Source organism: Cervus canadensis, chromosome 19 (assembly GCF_019320065.1).
Source record: "Cervus canadensis isolate Bull #8, Minnesota chromosome 19, ASM1932006v1, whole genome shotgun sequence".
Lineage (NCBI taxonomy): Eukaryota > Metazoa > Chordata > Mammalia > Artiodactyla > Cervidae > Cervus > Cervus canadensis.
In genome coordinates, this window is record NC_057404.1 from 55,936,792 (window position 1) to 55,959,762 (window position 22,971).

General features: G+C 42.7%; 1 protein-coding gene across 4 annotated transcripts in view; it reads right to left on the bottom strand.

Moving 5' to 3' along the window:
• The window catches only part of SEC24D (SEC24 homolog D, COPII coat complex component), a 111,957-nt gene that overhangs the window by 18,846 nt on the left and 70,140 nt on the right, over positions 1–22,971 (bottom strand). For all 4 annotated transcript variants that reach the window (XM_043438807.1, XM_043438804.1, XM_043438805.1 and 1 more), the window contains exons 11-13: positions 15,311–15,435; positions 8,627–8,818; positions 7,964–8,057 (exon numbers count right to left, since the gene is read on the bottom strand). In XM_043438807.1, the coding sequence (XP_043294742.1) occupies positions 7,964–8,057; positions 8,627–8,818; positions 15,311–15,435 (411 nt within the window). The remainder of the gene's footprint in view (positions 1–7,963; positions 8,058–8,626; positions 8,819–15,310; positions 15,436–22,971) is intronic.

Consider the following 22,971-nt stretch of genomic DNA (forward strand, 5'->3'; position numbering starts at 1 on the left):
CAGGGCTTGCAGAATCTGACTTCCCCAGCCGGGGACGGAACCCAGGCCCCAAACGGTGACAGCATGCAGTACCAACCCGTGGACCACCGGGAATCCCCGAAGAGCCAATATTTAAGTGTAGGTCTCTGTACCATGTTTTAAACACCTATTAAAATGATGTGTCCCAGTAAAAATACTTTCTCCTTTAGCCAACAGAAGTCTTTCAGAACCAGGTGAATCCCAAAAGTAGAAGTAAATAATAAGATTCCCAGGATCCTGACGGAATAGAAGCTCTTCTTTGAAACCGTCAGTAAACAGATGAAATCTGAACTGGTGCCCCGAGGAGGAATGCACAAGAATGCAGCGGTGCTGCAGCGGCGTGAGACCCAAGGAGCAGCTTTCAGGCAAGAGGACAAAAGGAAAGAACGTGGGATCACGATGACCCTGCGACCTGTAGTCCTTGGGAAGTAACAGAGAGCCCAGGTGGGCGCTGTGAATGTCGCCTCAGCATCAAGATTTAAAATCTTATTTAGGGAGCTGAGAAGTAACCTGTGAGCAAAACTTACTGCAAGTAAGTAACGCGGGATCCTGCCCCTCTGCGGTCCTGCCTTTCTCCAAGTCACCTGGGCACATCGCTGCCTTGAAATGAAGGCAACCGTTCTGATCACAGAGGTGGCTTTTCTCCCTGTGACGCCTGAAGGCTTTCCATTACAGGGTAAAGTCCCCATCCCTTTATCTGGGCAGGAAAGCCAGGAAACAGTGGGATGTGTTGCCACCAATATTTGCTGTGTGCAGCTCTGCCCCAGACCTTTGCACACATTTCTTATTTCATGCGGACAACCTGGGGAAGAAGGTAGTGTGGGCTGCATGTTAAGGTCCGGAGAACCGAGGCCCATCCAGCCTGGCCCAGGTCACAGAGCATGTAAAAACAGTTCCCAGGCCCTTTGGAGCTGAGGCTGAGTCTGTTTTCCAGCCTAATCTTGCCCTGACCATCCCCTCCACTGGAAGTTCTAGCCCTCCCTGCTTTCCTGGAGTATACCATATGCTTTACACACCTCTTTATCTTTGCACATTCTGTTCCCTCTGGCTGGAGCACATCTCTCCCTCTCTGTGACCTGGAGCGGTGTGTGCAAAGATGGGGTTCAGTGGCACACGCGTTGGGCTGGGTCAGCTGCAAAATGTGTTGTGAACTTATTGCTAATAATAAGGTATGTGGGTTTGTGACTAACTTCCTCAAAAAGCAAATGAAGAGAACTCACGGTGAGCCCGGTCCTATGTGTCTGACCACGTGACTCTGATGCGCTTTGTGGACGGGTCCCAGGGGGTGGGTCCCAGCTGACACCCTGGGAGGGGGTAACCCATGCCCCGTCCCATCTTCGCTGTGTGACTCAGTATGAGCAGCAGCTTTACTGTTGCCCGAGACTTCTATTGAAAATTACTGACAGACACAGCATTAATGCGGAGGAGGGAAGGCTGCCTTCTTCTCATGGACAGTGGCCTCCACATGCAGACACCACACAGGAGAAGCAGGCGGTCAACACTCTGGCCAAGAGACACACGTTAGCTCCAATAACCAAAGCCTAGAAGAATTTCCAGTGATACTGATAACAACACATTAAAGGCTTTGAAATTCTATGACTAAAGTTTTTTCATTTTTATCACTTTTACAAAAGTGTTTTTTTGTCTTAATGCAAGTAGCAGAAAAGGTATAAAACTTTTCTTAAAGGTCTGTCTTCTCCCTGACTTTTCTTGCCTCACCTGCCCAATTTCCCTAAGGAATTTATTGTCAAAAATTCTTCTATCCGTCTAGATCTTTGCTACTCATGGAAGGATTATAATTTTATACCACAGGAGTTAACAGCATGGGTATGGTTCCTGTCTGCAAGGGTTTAGAATTCCAGCCATTTTATTAGCTAAATGACACTGGGCAAAATATTTAATATGTTGAGGCATATTCTCTATGCCTCAACAGGGCTTCCCTTGTGGCTCAGCTATCAAACAGCTGCCTCCAATGCAGGAGACCTGGGTTGGATCCCTGGGTTGGGAAGATCCCCTGGAGAAGGGAAAGGCTACCCACTCCAGTATTCTGGCCTGGAGAATTCCATGGACTGTATAGACCATGGGGTTGCAAAGAGCTGGACATGACTGATCCAGCTTTCACTTTCATGCCTTAATTACCTAATTATATGACATAGGAAACATCATAACTGTTATACAAAAATACTGAGAGAATTCAATTATCCAGGACATGGTATTAATCGTAATTACACATACATGATTGCCTAGTTAATACTACCCATTGAGTAAAACTCTGAAGGAAAAAAGATAAAGTATAATATTAGGGAAAAAAATTAAGAAGCCATATTTATCTTTTTATTTATATATAATGGCTATTAATTTCAGACATAATTTCATTAATCACATCCTTAAAAAAATCTTTTATAGGTAGCAACAAAAGAAAGAGCTCCTATGGCTTTATACGCTTTATGTCCCTACAAAATGTTATGTTTCTACCAGAATCTGGTTGTGCCCACATGAGGGTATCATACAGGATTAGACGAGTGACATGCCATTCTCGTTATGATGGAAACAGGCTGACCTGGAGAACCCATTGTTCAAAGTTCAGCTCCAACGTCCTTTCTTCCGAGAGAGGTGTTATCGTCGCCCTTGGCAGAGCTGCTTGCCTCTACCTCTGCCCCACTCTGCTCTATAGATGAGACTTTTCTAGAATTCATGAGCCTTTATGATTCTGCTGTCTTCCAGGATCTCCGGTCCATGAGCAAGGCAGGCCTGTGACTTTCCTACCACGGGTTTCTCCAGCCACACCGCCGCCCTGCCCCTGCCTCAGGTCTGGCCCCTCACCCTACAGGTGCCCCATGAATTCCCGTGGAGGGAACGTGGTGACAGCATCTTGAAACCAAACGGAAGCTTTATGAAGACGACTGAGAGATGGACTCCCCGCATCTAATGGTGTACTTGAAGCATAACCGCTCAAGGCCATTTCCCTCCAACTTTTTTGGCAAACTCTGTTTATCTCGTTTTATGGGAAAGTGAAAGCTAACTCAGAAAACTGCTCTGAGGCCAACTTGAAAGACGGTGCCAGCAATTCACATACAGTTGGATTATGAGTGTCAGATTTTAAAATAGATGCAGATTTTGAAAGACTATATATATTAAAAAAAGACACTACGAGTACAAGGTGCTGTCGACACGGAAGCGTGTACAACAGAAAATAGAGAACTGAAGACTCTGGCTGGAAAGTGTGTGTAAGAACGTCCCAAACAGTCCCTTTTTATCTTTGTGACAAACCTGCACATGTTTTATGTCCATTTTTGTCTTCCGTCTCTGCTTCAAAAAGTTTATTACAACTAATTATATATAGCTTTGACTTGGCATCTATCTGATAGAAGGTAAAGCTATAATTCAAGTGGGGGAGTCTGGTTCTGCGGCGTCTCCGCTCGGACACAAAGAACAAACGGTGTGCTTTGCTGTCCTCTCAGCTTCTCCTCCTGCGCAGGGGGGATGAGACCCTGGGCCCCGGCCTCCGGGGAAGAATACTCTGAGCTGCTCACTGACCTGCCGCAGACCTGGACACTCCAGAGGCACTCTTTGCTCTCCTCCCCACAGCTTTTTGGGAACATCAGCAATAAACATCATGTCTTGTATTACAGAGTTACATCTCTTCCACACACTGTAAGCAACTTAGAAACAGGGACAGTAGTCCTAACACTGTCTCATAAAACACAGGCATTTGGTCAATCTTTGCTGATTGAAAGAACAAGTGAACGAATGATGTGGTCTCTTCAATATTTAGATACTACCCTGCAGATTCTCAAAACTGTTAGCCTTCAGCCTGATAATGACTTCAGGCAAGATTTTAGTACCCTTGTATATGTATATACAAATTTAAGTCTGACTGATTTTTAGTCACACAGAAGCTGAAAGATGATGAGAGAGTATGACTGTCAGGGGCAGCTGAACTATCATACACACATTAGACATTTACACACTTTTACACAAACACACATTTACGCTATTTTTTCTTCATCCGAACCTGATAAAGTTGCTTGAGGCAGACAGTATAACCCACAGACAAGCTCCAACTGTACTATAGTAGTTTCTGCTCTTATACAACAAATTATAATCACCTGGTATCTTCCTGGGAGATGCAGAAGAAATATTTTTCATTAGTTTGTTATTTATAGCAATAATCTATTTGTAAAAAAACTTTTGATGAAACAATTAAAGGCACATAATAACAGAATTCCTAAGGCAAATGTAAGGAACTAGAAATCAGTAGAAAGGTCAGGGAAACCGGAACATCCACCCTAAGCAGTATTAGCAGTTTTATTGTAGTCAAGGCTAAAACAAACTATGAATTAGAACGCTTATCACAACTGACTCTAGGAAACCAGCTAGTGAATCTTTTCTACATGTTAGAGACTGAATCATTCAATAATGTCTCCACTTAATGTTCTACACAAGAAAGAAACTGTCTTCATTGTGTTCTTTCTTAATTTAACCATTAGTTTAAAGCATAGAAGAGCTTCCCTGGTGTCTCAGTGGTAAAGAACCTGCCTATTAATATAGGAGACACGGGCTCGATTCCTGGTCAGGGAATATCTTCCTGTGCCACGGGGCAACTAAGCCCCTGAGCCCGGGATCCAGAGCCCATGTGCCACAGCTGCCGAAACTTGGGGTCTGCAACAAGAAAAGCCACTACAGTGAGAAGCCTGCACCCTGCAACGAGAGTAGCCCCTGCTCCCTGCAACTAGGGCAGCAAAGACCTGGCACAGCTAAAGACATAAATTAAAAGTAAATAAAAGCAGAGACTAAGACATTAAATCATAGTTAAATGAAAAGCACTCTTAGTCCAAGTGTAATGTGAAGCTGGAAGGGTCAGGTATGCAATTTTCTGCAGAGTTAACTTAATGTGAGGATATTCTGAGAGACTGCAGAATGAGTAGCAATTCTTGATGCTGGTGGTTCCGAAATACAGATAGTCAGTAAACTGTGGAGCTGATGAATCAGGATCTCTGGAAGTGGGGCCAAAAGTTGTAGTTTTAAAAAGCACTTGCCCTTTAAACACGTGACTGCACTGACATTAGCTGGGGCGTGGCCGCCTCCTCGTCCTTCTGCAGCCAAGGGGCCTGTGCAGGGTTGGGGCTGGGGGAACCTGGCAGCAGGCAGGGGCAGGAACTGCCACCGACAGCATGTCCAGCTCTGTCGTTTTGTAAAGGCAGCTCCTCATCTTCACAGAAGGACAGTTCTTTACCTTCTCCAAAAGGAGTTCATTCTACTTTGTAAGAATAGTGTACTTATTAACTTTGATTTCTGATTAGTTATATTTAGAGGTTCGTTTCTTCTCTTTAAACGTCAGTGGAAAGGCATATGTTACTCTAACATTAAAACTGCAAGCATAATATAAAAATAAAAAGGAGATGGGCTGAAATGAAGTGGCCTCTGGTAACGGACGGGCAGCTGAGAACATAGTGCAGTCGGTGTGGTGCTGAGTGGCCTCCAGAACACCCTGCTCACTAGGGACACAGTGGTTTCCGTCCTGCACACTCTGGACACTCTGCACACTCTGGACACTGGAAAGCACGCACACAAACTGCTCCCTACATTTTTTTCTTTCTAGGAAGCTTAGCAGCCTCTAGACCTCGTGTGGACTGCCAGTGCAGAAGCCACTGTGACAAGACAGTACTGCTCCCTTTTAGAAATGATATATGGGGTTGAACTGGGATTCTGTATGCATATTTTAATGACGCCTGTATTTTCTTTTATGGATGAAACTTCCTGTGTGTGTGCACGCCTGTCTTTTTAAAAAAATTATTTACTAGCAACTACAGAACTAAGATCATGCTAAGATCTGGTCCCATCACCTCATGGGAAATAGATGGGGAGACAGTGGAAACAGTGTCAGACTTTATTTTGGGGGGCTCCAAAATCACTGCAGATGGTGACTGCAGCCATGAAATTAAAAGACGCTTACTCCTTGGAAGGAAAGTTATGACCAACCTACATAGCATATTAAAAAGCAGAGACATTATTTTGCCTACAAAGGTCTGTCTGGTCAAGGCTATGGTTTTTCCAGTGGTCATGTCTGGATGTGAAAGTTGGTCTGTGAAGAAAGCTGAGTGCCGAAAAATTGATGCTTTTGAGCTATGGTGTTGGAGAAGATTCTTGAGAGTCCCTTGGACTGCAAGGAGATCCAACCAGTCCATCCTAAAGGAGATCAGTCCTGGGTGTTCATTGGAAGGACTGATGCTGAAGCTGAAACTCCAGTACTCTGGCCACCTCATGAGAAGAGTTGACTCATTGGAAAAGACCCTGATGCTGGGAGGGCTTGGGGGCAAGAGGAGAAGGGGGTGACAGAGGATGAGATGGCTGGATGGCATCACTGACTCGATGGGCATGGGTTTGAGTAAACTCCGGGAGTTGGTGATGGACAGGGAGGCCTGGCGTGCTGCGATTCATGGGGTCACAAAGAGTCAGACACGACTGAGTGAATGAACTGAACTGAACTGAACTGAACTAAAAGAAGAGCCCTTGTGGCTCAGCTGGTAAAGAATCCACCTGCAATGCGGGAGATCTGGATTCGATCCCTGGGTTGGGAAGATCCCCTGGAGAAGGGAAAGGCTACTGACTCCAGTATTCTGGCCTGGAGAATTCCATGGACTCTGTAGTCCATGGAGTCACAAAGAGTCAGACATGACTGAGCGACTTTCACTTCACTTAAAGAAGAGCCACTCTGTGGTCTTAACTAATGATTTACTGGCTTGCGATTCTCCACTCATCTTTCCTCTCAGGCACGTGCACGTGAATATACTGTTACTCCCAGGATGAACTCATTAGGGTAGAAAGACCTGTAGCATCATGTATAACTTATCACATATCAGGAAATTTACATATGAATTTCTAGACACCTTATCGGAGGACAGAATAACAACAACTGCAGAACTTTCAAACTGAAACAGATATTTGTCTTTAGCACTGTGGAATAAAATAGGAATTCCTAAAGTCTTTCTGTAGTCCCAACAATGATCACTGCTGGCTTCCACGGGATGAAAATTAACATTTCCAAATCGCTTTCGGATATAAACTTTATCTTTAATTTTATGTTAAATTAACATGTATTGAGGCTTTTTGAGGGATATCTGCAAGTCTTTGATCTCATCACTAAATACTCTGAAGATCAAAAAACCCAGGCAAGCATCTATACTGGAACCAGACTAAAACGTCTGGTCACAAAATTTATGTGGAAGTAGTTCATAAACTTAATTCCGTAGGGTTGTTGTTGCTGTTTGTTATTATTGCTAGCCATTTATCTTAAAAATTAATTTAAATGTAGCTTTAATAATAAGATTAAAAAACCAATTTCAGGAACTAGCTGTCTAGACCAAAGGTGACTCCTGTGCTAAGGTAATAATGATTAAGAGTGAAGCACTTTCCAACCATTCTGCCTTCCTCAAATCACTGTCTTTATTACGACGACAATGACCAGAGTCACTTTGGCCCAGCTTCCCAAGCAGAGACATGCCAACCCCACACCCACGACGCGTTCGGGAGGCCCAGCAGCATCTGCTTCTGCCACTGACTAGTCACGACTTTGCCCCTGCATGTTTGAAAACCCCAAGGAAGGAGAGAAATGGGGGTTTTCCTCTTCATATCTGGTAGTTCAGATGTTGCTGCAATAATTTAAAAATAGATCACATAAAGTTCATATGAAAGCCAAAGGGAGGAGCTAAACTGGAAACCCTGACAGAATCAGTTGCTCGGATGCTAACAGCGCTGGAATGTAAACGCTGGGAGCGAGCTGCGGTCTGGCCATTTCCTCCTGAGATTTGCGGGGAAGTGGGGAACAGCCTCCAGCAAGCTGCATGCTTTAATGAAGGCTGTATTTTTTTCATGGATGAAACTTCCCGTGTGTGTGTCATTTCTAAAGTTCACTTACTACCAACCACAAGAGGCTTCTGCTCACCTTTAGGGCTTCCATGCCAGCCTGGATGACAGGGGCAAAGACGGTCTCATTCTCGTTAGAGTCTGCAAACATCTCTGGAATCTGATCCAATAAACTGTAAGAAATGAATGAGCAAAAGGCTTTAAATACTCAGCATATTTATAACACACATCAAGAAGTAACTCACGAGCACATCGAGGCTAAATACATGTGGTGTTTATTTTACACTGAACGCCTGTGCGTGAATCTCACAGGTCCCTCCTCAGGGAACGATACCCTGGCGTGGTTTGGCACCAAAATTCATGATTTGGTTGGAACATTTACAAAAATCATGCTCTTTATAAATGGTACTTTTCTATTTACCACATTTCTGATCTCTTAGACTATGAATTATACAACAGTGGCTACATCATCAGTGAAAATGCTGATCCACGCACAGGAAATAACTCCTGTGCTGCCTCTCCAGCAAAGAGAAGGGATGGACAGGGCTGAGTGTGAGTACTAAATCATTCCTCGTTTTAGACACTGGTCTACGCTGAGAAGAGACAGACCTAACATAGAGTTTTATAATCCATGTGTTAAAACCCCCTTGTTAATGACAAAGCAAGACATATGTGATTGAATCAAGACATGAACAGACAGACAAGTGGCCTGGGTCTCAGTTATAAAGCACTTGGTACTTGCTTGTGGATCACAGACTGAGATTCTTGATAGTTGACAAGGAAACCATCCAACAGAGGAACAAAGACCTCGCTGACGTCGGTCACCACCATCATCTGAGGCTGGGCCAGGTTACTCTTCACATTGAAGAAATGCAGAACTTTGTTATATGTGATGAAACCAACTCGAATTGCAGAAGTTTCTTCTTGATCTTCCCTGTGAGAGGGGTGGGGGGAAAAGTTTGAGGCTCTTTCATAAATTTATGAGAGAGGTCTCTATGAGAAATCCAGTCAGGAATTTAAGTTAAAAAAATTCAGTAAGGAATTCCATAAGCCATATGGAAGATATGTTTTAAAGTTTTGTTATCATTTACCAGATGTAGATAATACTGATTCACAGTGGTGGGGTGGGGGATATTTCAAAACTAAGCAAGTTGATAAAAAAAATTCTCAAAAATCTAGGTAAGAAAACAAATAGATATTATGAATTTGTTTGTATTTTTCTAACATATTTATTCTCAAGCCATAGCAATTACGAAGTACTCCACCCCCGCCCCCACCACCATAAACAAGCTAGGCTTATTACATTCTTTATAAACAAAGCTCTGAGAAGTCACCAGAAGGTCACAGTAACAGATGGCGTATCTGAAGAGAAACACACGTTCAGATCACAAACGGGACAGCTATTTTATCAAGAAGGGACCTGCTCCTCCCGTGACTTGTCTTACACATTCTCAAGACTCAACAGGAGATGGGCTAGGTTTTGAAAGTTATATACCATATAATGGAGAAGGAAATGGCAACCCGCTCCACTGTTCTTGCCTGGAGAATCCCACGGACAGAGAAGACCGGCGGCTACAGTCCACAGGGTTACAAGAGTCGGACACGACGTGGCGACTAAACCACCAAACCATATAAACAAACATACAGGGCAAATACGTGAAACAACCACATCTACGAATTGACAATGAAATTATTAGGTAACCATTTGTGCTACTCACAAGTAGACAGTAAAAGCAATAAGGACTACAGAATTGTAACAGAGCATTTAAAACTTTTTGCAAAATTCCAGGACAAGGCTCTACTCTTCCTGAAAGGAGTATACAGGCACGAATCTTCTTACTCAAGTCTGTATTGAGTAAATTTATAGCTGAGCGGTCTGGACTCCCATGTTTTCCCTCTTCCTCCCTCCCCCTGCTGCTTCCACACCCCTTTCTAAAATAGCACACCCGGACACCAGTGATGCTCTTCCAGATAATCAGCAGTCGACATAACAGCGCTTAAGGACTGTGTTAAAGCCACAGGTGCCAGTGTCTCTGACCCTCAGACGTCAGCAAACATTCTGCTCAGGGAGAACTTTTTTGAAAAAGAACCTAGCGTGCTTGCTTTCTGAACCTTGCACGTGGCCTAGAGAGCTACCTGAGTACAAGAGGAAGGAAAATGGAATGACGTGAAGTTCCAACCGCTGGTTCCACCACAGACATCCCAGTTTCCTTGATGTTCCAGCAGAGTACAGGCTGACCCCTGACTTTAATATTCTCTTTTATTTTTCTGTTTACTTTGCTGATGGCATTGGCTCTTCACTGTGGCCTTGATAAATGAGTGGGCAGTTTAAGTAGATCCTTATAATCTCTTTCACAAGCACTTGGTAAATGTTTGTATTTTGGACTCGCAAAATTTTTGGAAACAGGAATCCTTCTCTTTTGTAACTACACACACACAGACTCTCACGCACATGCACACCCCTCCACATCCTAAACTGCGTGACATCAGGCAACCAGTGACGACACTCTACTGCATCCATGTGTTCCCTCTTCCTTCCCTTTTCGTTAGACTTTTACTCCTCGAAGCCAAGCACAAGTCCTCCTTCTGTGAAACTTCCCCTGATGCCACCAACCAGAAGTTATTTCCTTTTCCCAACTTCCTACAACTCCTTCTCAGTTGGCTCTTGGTAGAGAGTGTCTTTCAGCTAACATTTCCTGAATCCTTGCCTATAATCCAATAAAGGTCAGGGCTCAAGGCTTCTGCTCTCTGCTCTCAGAGGGCCTAGCACAACGTGGGGAATTAGAGGTCTTGTTGAGGACGATTATCATGATGGTGAAACACGTGTTTGGGATGGCAGGTTAGAGCCCAGACTGATAAACTGATTGTATCTTTTCCCAGCTCCAGGTGAGTGATGTTGCATTGGTAGCTTAAAATCAGCCTCCTGGAAGTGTTTACACCACAGGAATGAGCAAACAATGCAAATAAAGGCTTTGCTTATTTCAGAGCAGTTTTCCAGCACATCATTGGTTAAGCTCCTATTTCCCAGTAAACCTTGTATTACATAAGAGAAAAATGTCCAGCAAATCATGAAGGGCATTTATTCTCTTTTAATAGTTAACTCGGAGTCAGCCAAGGCAAAAGACACAAAAACTATAGAGAAGAATCTGAATTGCTATTCCCCATTGGCCTTGGACGTTTTTAGTGACGGGAAAAGAGTATCCTGGGATTCATAGGGTTCACTTAAATTCTAATTAACATTTTTTATAAATATCTAATCAGGACATCTCACATTATTACAAAATATTAGGAGCAGTGTTTTCATTGGAACAGTTGTTTTTAAATTTAAGAAAGAACTATGCTAAAATTTTCTTTTTCAACAGGATAGCTGCCTTGATAAACCATATCCAGAAGAAAATGGAATCTGTCTCTCCTTCATGTTAATTCTATACCAATTCTGTAAAGTTATAGACAGGATATCATAAAGAACAACGTGGTTTGTTCCCTTTTTCAGTGACCCTTTCCCTCAACACTCGCCGCTATTATAATGGAATGAATCTGACAGAGCAACACCAGAGATATCAAGTAACCTGAAGAACTAGAATATTCCAAAATCAAACATTCTGAACAGATTAGCTACACCAGCATTAGACACAAACAACTCAGAAAGAAAGCCAAGAGTCTGGTCTGAATAACAAGCAAAACACTTCAATCTTTTCTGTCCTTTTCCGGAAAAGTCACACAGAGAGGGCTGCCACCCTGGCCACACCAAAGATGCAAATTCAAAGTTCAAGAGTAAGGAACGGGCTTTCCCTTCTCAAAAGACTAGCTGAGAGATGGACATACTTTAGACACTCGTGGTCGTGGTGGATTAGTCGCTCAGTCGTGTCTGACTCTTGCGATCCTTTGGACTGCAGCCACCAGGCTCCTCTGTCCATAGGATTCCCAGACAAGAACACTGGACTAGGTTGCCACTCCCTCCTCCAGGGGATCTTCCTGACCCAGGGACTGAACCATGTCTCCTGCATTGCAGGCAGATTCTTTACCACTGAGCCACCAGGGAAGACCCGACTTAGACATTAACCAAGACTTATACTGTGCTTTAGAAATGCTCTTGGGCATATTACCTGCTTTAATTCAAAGAATTAAATCAAATTGATGGCAATCATACCATCAAAAATATAGTTATACACATGCACACTTACATACAGCCCAAAATAGATTTCATGGAAGAAAAGAAAAAATAGATTTGTTTTAATCTAAGAGATGTGCTCAGTCATGTCTGACTCTTTGCAACCCCACAGACTGTAGCCCTCCAGGCTCCTCTGTCCATGGAATTCTCCAGGCCAGAATACTGGAGTGGGGTACCATTTCCTTCTCCAGGGGATCTTCCTGACCCAGGGATCGAACCCACATTTCTTGCGTCTCCTGCACTGGAATGGTCGCTCAGTCGTGTCTGACTCTTTGCGACCCAATGAATTATACAGTACATGGAATTCTCCAGACTAGAATACTGGAGTGGATAGCCATTCCCTTCTCCAGGGGATCTTCCCAACCCAGATATCGAACCCAGGTCTTCCACATTGAAGGTGGATTCTTTACCAGCTGAGCCACCAGGGAAGCTCATTTTAAAAGATAAAGAGAAGGTATTCTGGCTTGAATAAGAACTTTTACGAGAAATATTTGAGAAGTGGCAGGGAATAGCCAGCAGTATCTTTTTATTTGTATTTTTCTCCTATCTTTTGCCAAAGTCATATGTCTGCTCCAATGGTATATAAAAGTTATGATGACACCTAATAGTGTGATTTTATAATTTTCATCAATAGGTTACAAGCTTCATATCAGCAGTGTGCTGAAAAGGCACATGGTGAAGGGACTAGTCATGTGAGAAAGGAATCTGAAGCAGTCTGAGAGAAGGGGAGAGACTGTTTCCAGAAATCAGTAGCTTCACACTTAAAGCAAGCAGAGAAGAAGCATACCTCAACATAATAAAAGCCATATATGACAAACCCACAGCAAGCATTACCCTCAGTGGTGAAAAATTGAAAGCATTTCCCCTGAAATCAGGAACAAGACAAGGGTGCCCACTCTCACCACTACTATTCAACATAGTGTTGGAAGTTTTGGCCACAGCAATCAGAGCAGAAAAAGAAGTAAAAGGAATCCAGATAGGAAAAGAAGAAGTGAAACTCTCGCTGTTTGCAGATGACATGATCCTCTACACAGAAAACCCTAAAGACTCTACCAGAAAATTACTAGAGCTAATCAATGAATATAGTAAAGTTGCAGGATATAAAATTAACACACATAAATCCCCTGCATTCCTATACATTAACAATGAGAAAACAGAAAGAGAAATTAAGGAAACAATACCATTCACCATTGCAACAAAAAGAATAAAATACTTAGGAGTATATCTACCTAAAGAAACAAAAGACCTATACATAGAACACTATAAAACACTGATGAAAGAAATCAAAGAGGACACAAACAGATGGAGAAATATACCGTGTTCATGGATTGGAAGAATCCATATTGTCAAAATGACTATACTACCCAAAGCCATCTATAGATTCAATGCAATTCCTATCAAGCTACCAACAGTATTCTTCACAGAACTAGAAAAAAATAATTTCACAATTTGTATGGAAATACAAAAAACCTCGAATAGCCAAAGCAATCTTGAGAAAGAAGAATGGAACTGGAAGAATCAACCTGCCTGACTTCAGGCTCTACTACAAAGCCACAGTCATCAAGACAGTATGGTACTGGCACAAAGACAGAAATATAGATCAATGGAACAGAATAGAAAGCCCAGAGATAAATCCACATACCTATGGACACGTTATCTTCGACAAAGGAGGCAAAGATATACAATGGAAAAAAGACAACCTCTTTAACAAGTGGTGCTGGGGAAACTGGTCAACCACTTGTAAAAGAATGAAACTAGAACACTTTCTAACTCCTCAAGTGTGAAATTGAGATGTAGTATATTAAAGCAGCCCTGTGAGAGGTCTGTGAACAAAGACGTCATTTTCGGCAGAAAGCCCATCCTTGTCAAATGTCCCTGAGAACGAGGTAACAGAAACTGTAATCAGAACCGCTGGCAGGCAGCAAGGCCTTTTTTTTTTGGCCCCATCTTCATCTTGCTCCCAGCTCATTCTTCACTGCAAGCTTCAGTTTGAAATCACCTCAGTGTTTTCTTAAACATCCCCACTGCTTTTCCAAACCATCTCCTTGAGAATACGATGACTTCAGCTTCACGGATACAAACAGAACGGCTCCTGGGAGGTCCGGCAGCAGCGCTCACTCAGCTGAGCCTCACTCACAGGCACCACAGCCCCAGCCACACGTGGGGCAGAGAGAGGAGGGGGCGCCCGAGCGCTCATGGAGCCCCGCGGGCTGTGGGCAGCCCACCCCGCAGAGCACCCCTTCCGGGACAGAGGCTGCTGGTGTTCAGGGTGGGGGGAGGGGCGAAGAGATTAAGGCTGGTGCACACACTAGGTTTCAGACGGTCTTCCACAGCCGCCTTTTGTCCTTAAGCGCGCCTTCCTCCCATAAAAAAGGCTTTCTCCCTGCTCCAAGTCTCCTTCCTAGATGCTAGTTCCAATCCTAAACAAGCTAGTTTGCAGTCGATAAAACATAGTCATGTGTGCTAACACACTTTCCATCTTTCCTTTTATGCACTCCCCCTGCAATGACAAGACAAGTGATGTACGCAATGCCCTTAAGTCACAGGTCACAGAGGCAGGAAGGCTGCCGAGGGGCCAGACGGGGAATCAGAAGGACAGAAGGAAATTTGGCCAAAGAGCCGCGATGGCTGCCATGAGATGGCAGTCAGTTTTCCCGTGTCCCTTAGAAATCCTACTGCACCAGCAACTACCTGTTTCCACTGGAAAATCAGTGTTTTTGAAAAGGGAAAACTGACTGCCAAGGCTTTTCCCACCACACTGCTGAGATTTTCCTTACAACTTAGAATGCACTTTTTAAGATCAGCTTTTGCTTAATTATTTGTTTGTTTGTTTTGGCTGCACCAGGTCTTAGCGACAACATGCAGGATCTTCGCTCTCGGTTGGGACACATAAGGTCTTGATTTTCAGTTGCGGCATGCAAACTCTTAGTTGCGACATGTAGTTCCCGGACCAGGGGCTGAACCCGCGCCCCCTGCATTGGGAACACAGAGTCTTAGTCACTGAGCCACCAGGGAAGTCCCTGGAATGTGTTTTGAATGTTGCTTACTGTGGCATTATTTCTTATCAGTTTTGTCTCTTTTTCTTCGTATAAAAGAGCACTCTGACTCTCTAAGGATTATTTGGCGCTGTTTAAATAATTATCTAATGTCCCCATTAGCAAAAAATCTCAATGGGCCATTCAGCACTTGTTTTCTGGCCAACAAATTAATTCAGCAATATTGTGTAAGCTACAGAAAAAATGGAAGTTCCCTTACTTCGGAAGTCTCTCCAGCACGGTTTTCAGTTCTTCACATATGAGCTTCACAAGTCCATTCTTGATATTACTATACGACACGTCAATCATGAAGATGAAGGCTGGTGGGTTGGGAGGCTTATTCTTCTACATGAAAGCAAGCAAATCACACACACTTTATAAAGTACATGCGTTTCATAATCAAATTAAAGCCCCCAGGAACTCTAGAAGGTCATCAGACCTCTCCTTTAATATTTTATGATATGACATCTGTGGAATCAAATCACTTTCTAGAACAGTCTCTGACACTATAAAAAAGGTAAAGGCTGTTTATTTTCCAGGCTGTGACCTGAGTCCCACTACTGAAGTAGACAGGATTATGACAGCTAAAAGAGAAGGTTCACTTTTGCAGGGCTCAGAAGGCCTTATGACCACAACTGCCCAAAGGTGAGTACAGTCTTGTGGGGGCCTTGCTTACAACCCTCTGCCTCAGGGGAAGAAATGTGTCTGGAACCCTGGCAGACTGTGCCCTCAAACAGTACAAAACTACAATTAGTGTTTGTTTTTGAAACTGAGGTTAAACTTCATAAACTTGATATCATCATGTTCAACTCTTCCTTTATAAGCTCTTTAAGGATATAAAATTACATACAAAAATATAATTGTATACTTGAAAATTTATACTGTATTATTAAATACTTACCTGTCCCTTACGTACTTATGGTAAAAAAAAAGTTGAATACTGGGTCTTTTTTCTATTTGCTTGAAATAATCACTGTAACATAAAGCAGCTGCTAAATATGTTTTGTAGCTTTTGGTCCCTTTACTGGTGGGTGTTCAAACAGCTCTTAGCAAGGGATTCATCAGTTGGATTGTACAAAATATTTAGAAAATATTTAGAACCACAGGCAAACATCTTTTGTGACACTAGAGAATAAAGTATTAAGGCTAATTAAATCTTAACTTTAGGATAAATGAAAAATGTTCTAAATTATATTTTAATTGCTACACTTATAAAATTAGGTGATAATATCTCCCAATTATCTTAGTAACTCATCCTATATCCACTATAGGGTTAGATGTAACATTTCTCTAATAAAAGTCATTTGTTTAAAAAAAAAAAAAAGAAAAAAAATTGCAGGACTTAAAAACTACCAACCTGATTATTTCATAGTTTTGCCACATCCAGAATCAGACCAACAAAGAAATATAAGAACTCTACTGGACTTCCCTGGTTGTGGAGTGGTTAAGAATCTGCCTTGCAGTGCAGATGAGACCAGTTCAATCCCTGGTCGAGGAAGATCCCACCTGCCTCGGAGCAACTAAGGTCATGCACCACCATTGCTGAGCCCAGGCTCCACAATGAGAAGCCCGCTCACCGCAACCAGAGAAAGCCGGATGCAGCAACAAAGACCCAGTATGGCCCAAAACACAACAAGTCAGAAAAAGAAAGTAACTCTACTGCTGTCTACGCGAGCAATTTTTATTGCAAATTTCTCGATTTCCACATAATCTAATTCCTAACATACTTATGCTGATTTACACAGAATTAAAACCATCATTCCCACTGATTAGACCAAAACCTGTGACCAAGCCAAATATGCCCTACCATTTTTACCTTCTCTCCCAAGTTCAGCATCACCAGTTCCCCACTGAATATCTTCCATTATCTCCAATCTACACATTTCTATGTAATGCATCCCTCTAACTTGTTTTTTGCATCTTCTTCATCCTCATAACTTTGTGTGTTAGACACTTCAGTCACGTCTGACTCTTTGCAAACGCATAGACTGTAGCCCACCAGGCTCCTCTATCCATGGGATTCTCCAGGCAAGAATACTGGAATGGGTTGCCATGCCCTCCTCCAGGGAATCTTCCCAACCCAGGGATCAAACCCAGTCTCCCACATTGCAGGCAGATTCTTTACCATCTGAGCCACCTACACAAAATTAATATGTCACTCCTTTAAAGTACATTGCCTTCCAACAGCTGTTATCAATAACATCACTACACATCAACCCAAAGGCTTGGAAACATGAAATTAGATGTGACACTTCCTTTTCTTTCCATCAAGTTCCATCGATTTATTCTTTCAAAATGCTTCTTTCACATGTTTTACCCCATCGCCCTCTTAGCCACTGGGAAGCTTCTCACCTCTGGCCTTAACACCTATACTGGCTCCATCACTGGCCGCCTCCACCCACCACTCCACCCAGTCACTCCAGTGTGCTTTGCCCAGCCAAGCTTGGCAATGGATGGACTCTATACTGGATCATCTCACTAAAAGTGCTCTCTTGAAGCTCACAGACCTCCTGGCTGCAAACCACAGTGACCTGAAACAAAATCCAGCTCTCATCCTCATTCTCTGTCTCTGGCAGACCACCTTCCCTTTTTCAGCTGCTGAGGCACAAGGTCTCACTTCCTCTCCCACTTGTCCGATCTCTTCCTCTGTTTCTCACTGTCTTACCTTTTCCAAAGGATAGCTTCTTCGCTCTCCTTACCACATGATCCAGCATAGAATCTCATTTGCTCATTTTTAACCAGCACCTCTCTATCGGCGACTCCTCAGGTTCTCTCCTCAAGGTCTGTTTCCTGAGCTCCCAACCAGCCTTCCAGTCAACTACAGTCCAGCCCGCCTCCAGGGCAAGGCCCCACCAGCATCTTACACTCAGAAGTGTAGACAATGCTTCTCCCACTCTGGCTGGCCTTCTATAAGGAACTTACAGAAAGCATGATCCTCTTAAATAATCTGGGCTTCACACCCTCTTTCTCTCTGGAACTGTCCATCTCCCTTACTAGCCACATGGAGTTAACTGTGAAGCCCTCTGAGGCTCCTTCTAGTTCCAGTAACCAAATTTGGACCCTCATTTTCTTTCCTTTTAAAATTATTTTCAATAGTAGTAAAACACAGAAAATAATCTACCATCTTAACCATTTGGGCTTCCTTGGTGGCTCCGTGGTAAAGAATCTGCCTGCTAGTGCAAGAGATGCTGGAGACTTGGGTTTGACCCCTGGGTTGGGAAGACCCCCTGGAGAAGGAAATGGCAACCCACTCCAGTATTCTTGCCTGGCAAATCCCATGCACAGAAGAGCCTGGCAGAATACAGTCGATGGGGTCACAAAAGAGTTGGACACAACTTATCGACTAAACAAGAACCACCGTTTCTAAGTGTAAACTCTGTGCTATCAAGTACACTCACATTGTTGTGCAACTGTAACCACTATCCACCTCTAGCACACAAAACGGAAACTTCATCCCCATCAAACAATCATTTACCATCCCCTCCCCCCCCTTGTCCCTGTGAACCACTTTTCTACATTTCTAATTTCTGTCTCTATGAGTTGAATTACTCTAGGTACTTCATATAAGTAAAATCATACAGTATTTGTCATTTATGCGGCTGGCTTCTCTAAGCATAATGTCCTAACAGTCATCCATGTTAAAGCATGTGTCAGAATTCCCTTCCTTTCTAAGGCTCACTAATACTGCATGTTATGTACATACCACATTTGTTCATCCATTCATCCATCTATGGATACCTGGGTTGCTTCCACCTTTTGGCTATTGTGATTAACGCTGTTAAGAACACAGATGTACAGATCTCTCTCTGAGACTCTCTTTTAAATTATTTTGGGACTATACCCAGAAGTGGAATTGCTGGACCATTTGGCAATTTTTTTTTTTTTTTGAGGAATTCCTAAATGACCCTCATTTTCTCTTGCATGTTAACTGGTTAACTACTGTATTAACCAATCTCCCTCCTCTCAGGACATGGACTGCTGTCAGAATAAACTACCCAAGGCACAGTACAGACCCCAACACTGCTCCTCTGAGGACAGGCAGCTGACCAAGTCCCCAGAGTTAGCACAGAGCCTGGTCAGAAGAGCGCCCAGTACTGTGCCACACTTGAACGAACGTGTAGATGGGTGGGTGGATTAACACCAACAATTCCCTCTTAGCCTTTAAATGTCCTCATGGCCTACTGAATTAATAAAATTCTTCAATGGCCTGGCATTTGAAACTCCCCATAATATTCATTCAGCAAACATGCATAAAAGCCTAAGAGATCAAAGCTATGCCAAGACTAGTGGAACATAAAAGGATGGTCTGGTCTCAAAACAACTTCCCAGCTTTACTTCCTATCATGCCCCAAAACACATTCCTCCAATTTAAGTGTTTGCCATTTTCAAAACATTTTCTATCCAGAAGTCACAATCTAGTGGGCCTGGGCCAAGAAAAATATTTCCTTGGCTGGAAAAACTATTTTGTGTGGCATAGTGTTTTTAAAAAATATTTGAATGTGCCTGTGTTTTGGGGGAAAGAGGAATATACTCTCCAATTATTCCAGTCCCTCTTCCAGGGCCCCATCACTCACCTGCAACGCCCACCTCACCCCCAAAAGTGCTAACTCGCACTGTTACAATAGCTAACTCGCACACGACTGAAGTCGTGTGGACTCTGTGCGACCCTACGGACCGTTGCCTGCCAGGCTCCTCTGTCTGTGGGATTCTCCCAGCAGGAATGCTGCAGTGGGCTGCCAAAAGGAACTGGATAAGCTGCAAATACACCTGAGAAACTGCTTCTGCTCACCGCCTAGTTTCCCCTTCCGTCTTCACATGTCCATCCTCTGCTCAGATGTCACTTACTTTCTAAAGCCCTTCTTCAATCCTCGCCAAATCAGACATGATTGCTCATCTGTCTTCTCATGGCACTCTGATTATTCTACTCTCACAGCATTTCCATTTGGATTTATAATGATGTACTTTTCTTATCAGGATTCTACGCATGGTAAGGACTGAGATCGGGTTCATATCCTTGCTAGTTTTGGAATTACAACCAATGAGCCTTGGACATACTAGGTATAAAATAAATGTGAAAGTGAACCAAAATTAAATGGGGAAACTACATTTAAAAAAAAAATGAGTAGTTTGGAATGAAAGTTTACCTTCCAGGTACATTATATGTGTACATAGATATATTCCGTAAACTTCGAACTAAAAAACTTTCAGTTATGAGACAGAGCTGGGTCTTTTTTTTCTAGGAAAACTCCACGGTGATTTTGTAAATACATGCCAACATATCCACAGCACACAGATAGGGAACAGGGGCTGTGTGGTCACGCAGACGTGGTTTCCGCTCTGGCCCCATCATTTTCTATATGTAGGGCCTGAGGTTGGCACTTAAGGTCTCTAGGCCTCAGTTTCCCCACATCATGGTGGTAACTCACCACATGAGTTCACTGGAGAACTACATGATACGATACAGAGAAGGCACTTAGCACACAGCATCACACACAGTGAATGCTCATGAGTGTTGATTTTAGCATCTAAAGTTGGCATTAAGATAAACTAACATGAATAGTAAAAATGTGATTTTGTAATTCTCCTTTAAGTGCGTATGGTGTTAAAAAATACACATACAAATTAAAGATTTTTTTTAAAATGTGGACCATTTTTTAACATCTTTATTAACTTTGTTACAATATTGCTTCTGTTTTTTTATGTTTTGGTTTTGGGCCATGAGGCATGGAGAATCTTTAGCCCCCTTACCAGGAACAGACTCAAACCTCCTGCATTGGAAGGCAAAGTCTTAACCACTGAACCACCAGGGAAGTCACATACAAATTAAATACACTCTTTTTCATCATCCAAATCCCTAAGGCAATTCATTATTATACTTCATTTACATTTTAAGTTATACTTAAATTTTAAGATATTAAGAGTATCTTTTTATTATGAACCTTATTTGGAATAATGAACAGAACATTAAGCTTACTAAAAAAAACTCTTCGAAACGTACAGTTTTTATTTGGTTCCTTGCCTGCTGTGTGAGATTTCCCATCAATTAGACGTCTGGAGCATTTCCACATAGCAGAGTTTGAAGATACTGAGACTTTTGTTCCCAGAAATAGATTTGACTCCCTGCCTAGGTTTCTACTAAAAAAGCAGAAAATAAAGATAATCTGGCCTTTTTGGCAGAGAACTGGAAACTCGGAGCATAGTTAGATTTATACTCCAGTTGCAAAGATCAGTGAATAAATTTTCTGGCACTAGGTTACAATAGCTTTAGTATATTTAATTAGAACTTCAAATGTTTATGTTCTACCTAGTCCTTTTCCTTCAGTCAGTAACAGTTAAAGGACAAATAAACTGTCCAAAAGCAATTGGTACTATAGGACATCTTTTTTGTGTGAAATAAATCATCTGTACCAAAAAATGTTTTTATGTTTTCCCTAAATATGTTCAAATGCTACACTTAAAACTACTAAACTATTAACTCTTCTCTGATAACTAGGTCTATGTCATGTAGTTAAAACCTCATATTGCACACTAAAATGAATGAAAAAGGTATATTCATTGGAAAACATTTTTAAATTCACTCAGTTGAAAAAGCTTCTAATTAGGAACAATGTTCTTTGTAATTTTTACTAAACACAACATAGGCTGGCCCCCTAGGGAACATCTAGGGAAGACACCTGTGGGTCAGAGGCTGCTTCCTGAGGACTGGGCACTCAGGAGCACTCATTTTTGGAAGGGGAAGTAAGTCAGAATGACTGTGTGTCTTCAAGTCTACACACAGCACTTCAGATACAAGCTGCAACTTGAAGTGACATCCAAGATGTTTTCAAATCACTAAAGAATTTTAAAGACCTGCAAGATACCCATCATGATGTCACTATCACTAGGAGGTTGGGGAAGGGAAACAGCTGGTCCTGGGAGTAGTGACACCCTTGCAAGTTCATTTCCTCGTCCACTGACTCACTATCCATCCATCCACACACACTCATCAGCTGCCTACCCTGCAGCAGGAACTGTGGTAGATGCCGTAAAGACGGCTAGGACAGGGCTGGTCTGGCGGTCCAGTGGTTAAGAGTCCACCTGCCAGAGCAGGGAACCCGGGCTCAATCCCTGGTCTGGGAAGATCCCACGAGCCACAAAGCAACTGAACCCGAGGGCCGCAGCTGCTGCCTGGGCCCCCAGCAGAGAAGCCAGCACAGTGAGGAACCCTCACATCCCAACTGGAGAGCAGCGCCCACTCGCCGCAACTAGAGAAAGCCCTGTGAGCAACGAAGACTCAGAGCAGCCAAAAGTGAATTAATTAAATTAAAAATGTTAGTATATTAAAAAAAAAACATAGCTAGGACAAGATTCTTGTTCCCAATGATATCAGAATCTAGGAAGAGGGAAAACATAGCAAGATTTAAACTCTATGGGGATAACTGCTAAAACAGATACATGGACCAAATTATGTGGAAGACAAATCAGAACATTTAGTAAATAACAACCACAATGACGTCAGAGAAAGTCAGATGAAGTCAGAGAAACACTCACATAAAATAAAATTTCAGCCAGAGATTAGAGAATAAGTAGGAATTTGCTGGGTGGGATATGCAGAGCTGTAACAGGAGGATGAAAATGTAGTCAGGTCAAAAGAATATCTTAGATACAAGCATGGAGTTGAGCAGAGGAGTGATCCTTTCGGAGTATGGGAGCCAATTTTGTACAATTGAAGATGCAGCTGAGGTGGGAGCTAATGGTCTTACAAGGAAATAAACTTTTGAATTTCATTTTTTAGATTGAGGCAGTAGGAGGAGTCTCACAGTTACATTTTAAAGCAAGGAAACCAGAGGACAGGATACCAGGCTGCTGAAATAACCTAAGGGCGATTCTGAGAGTCTAACT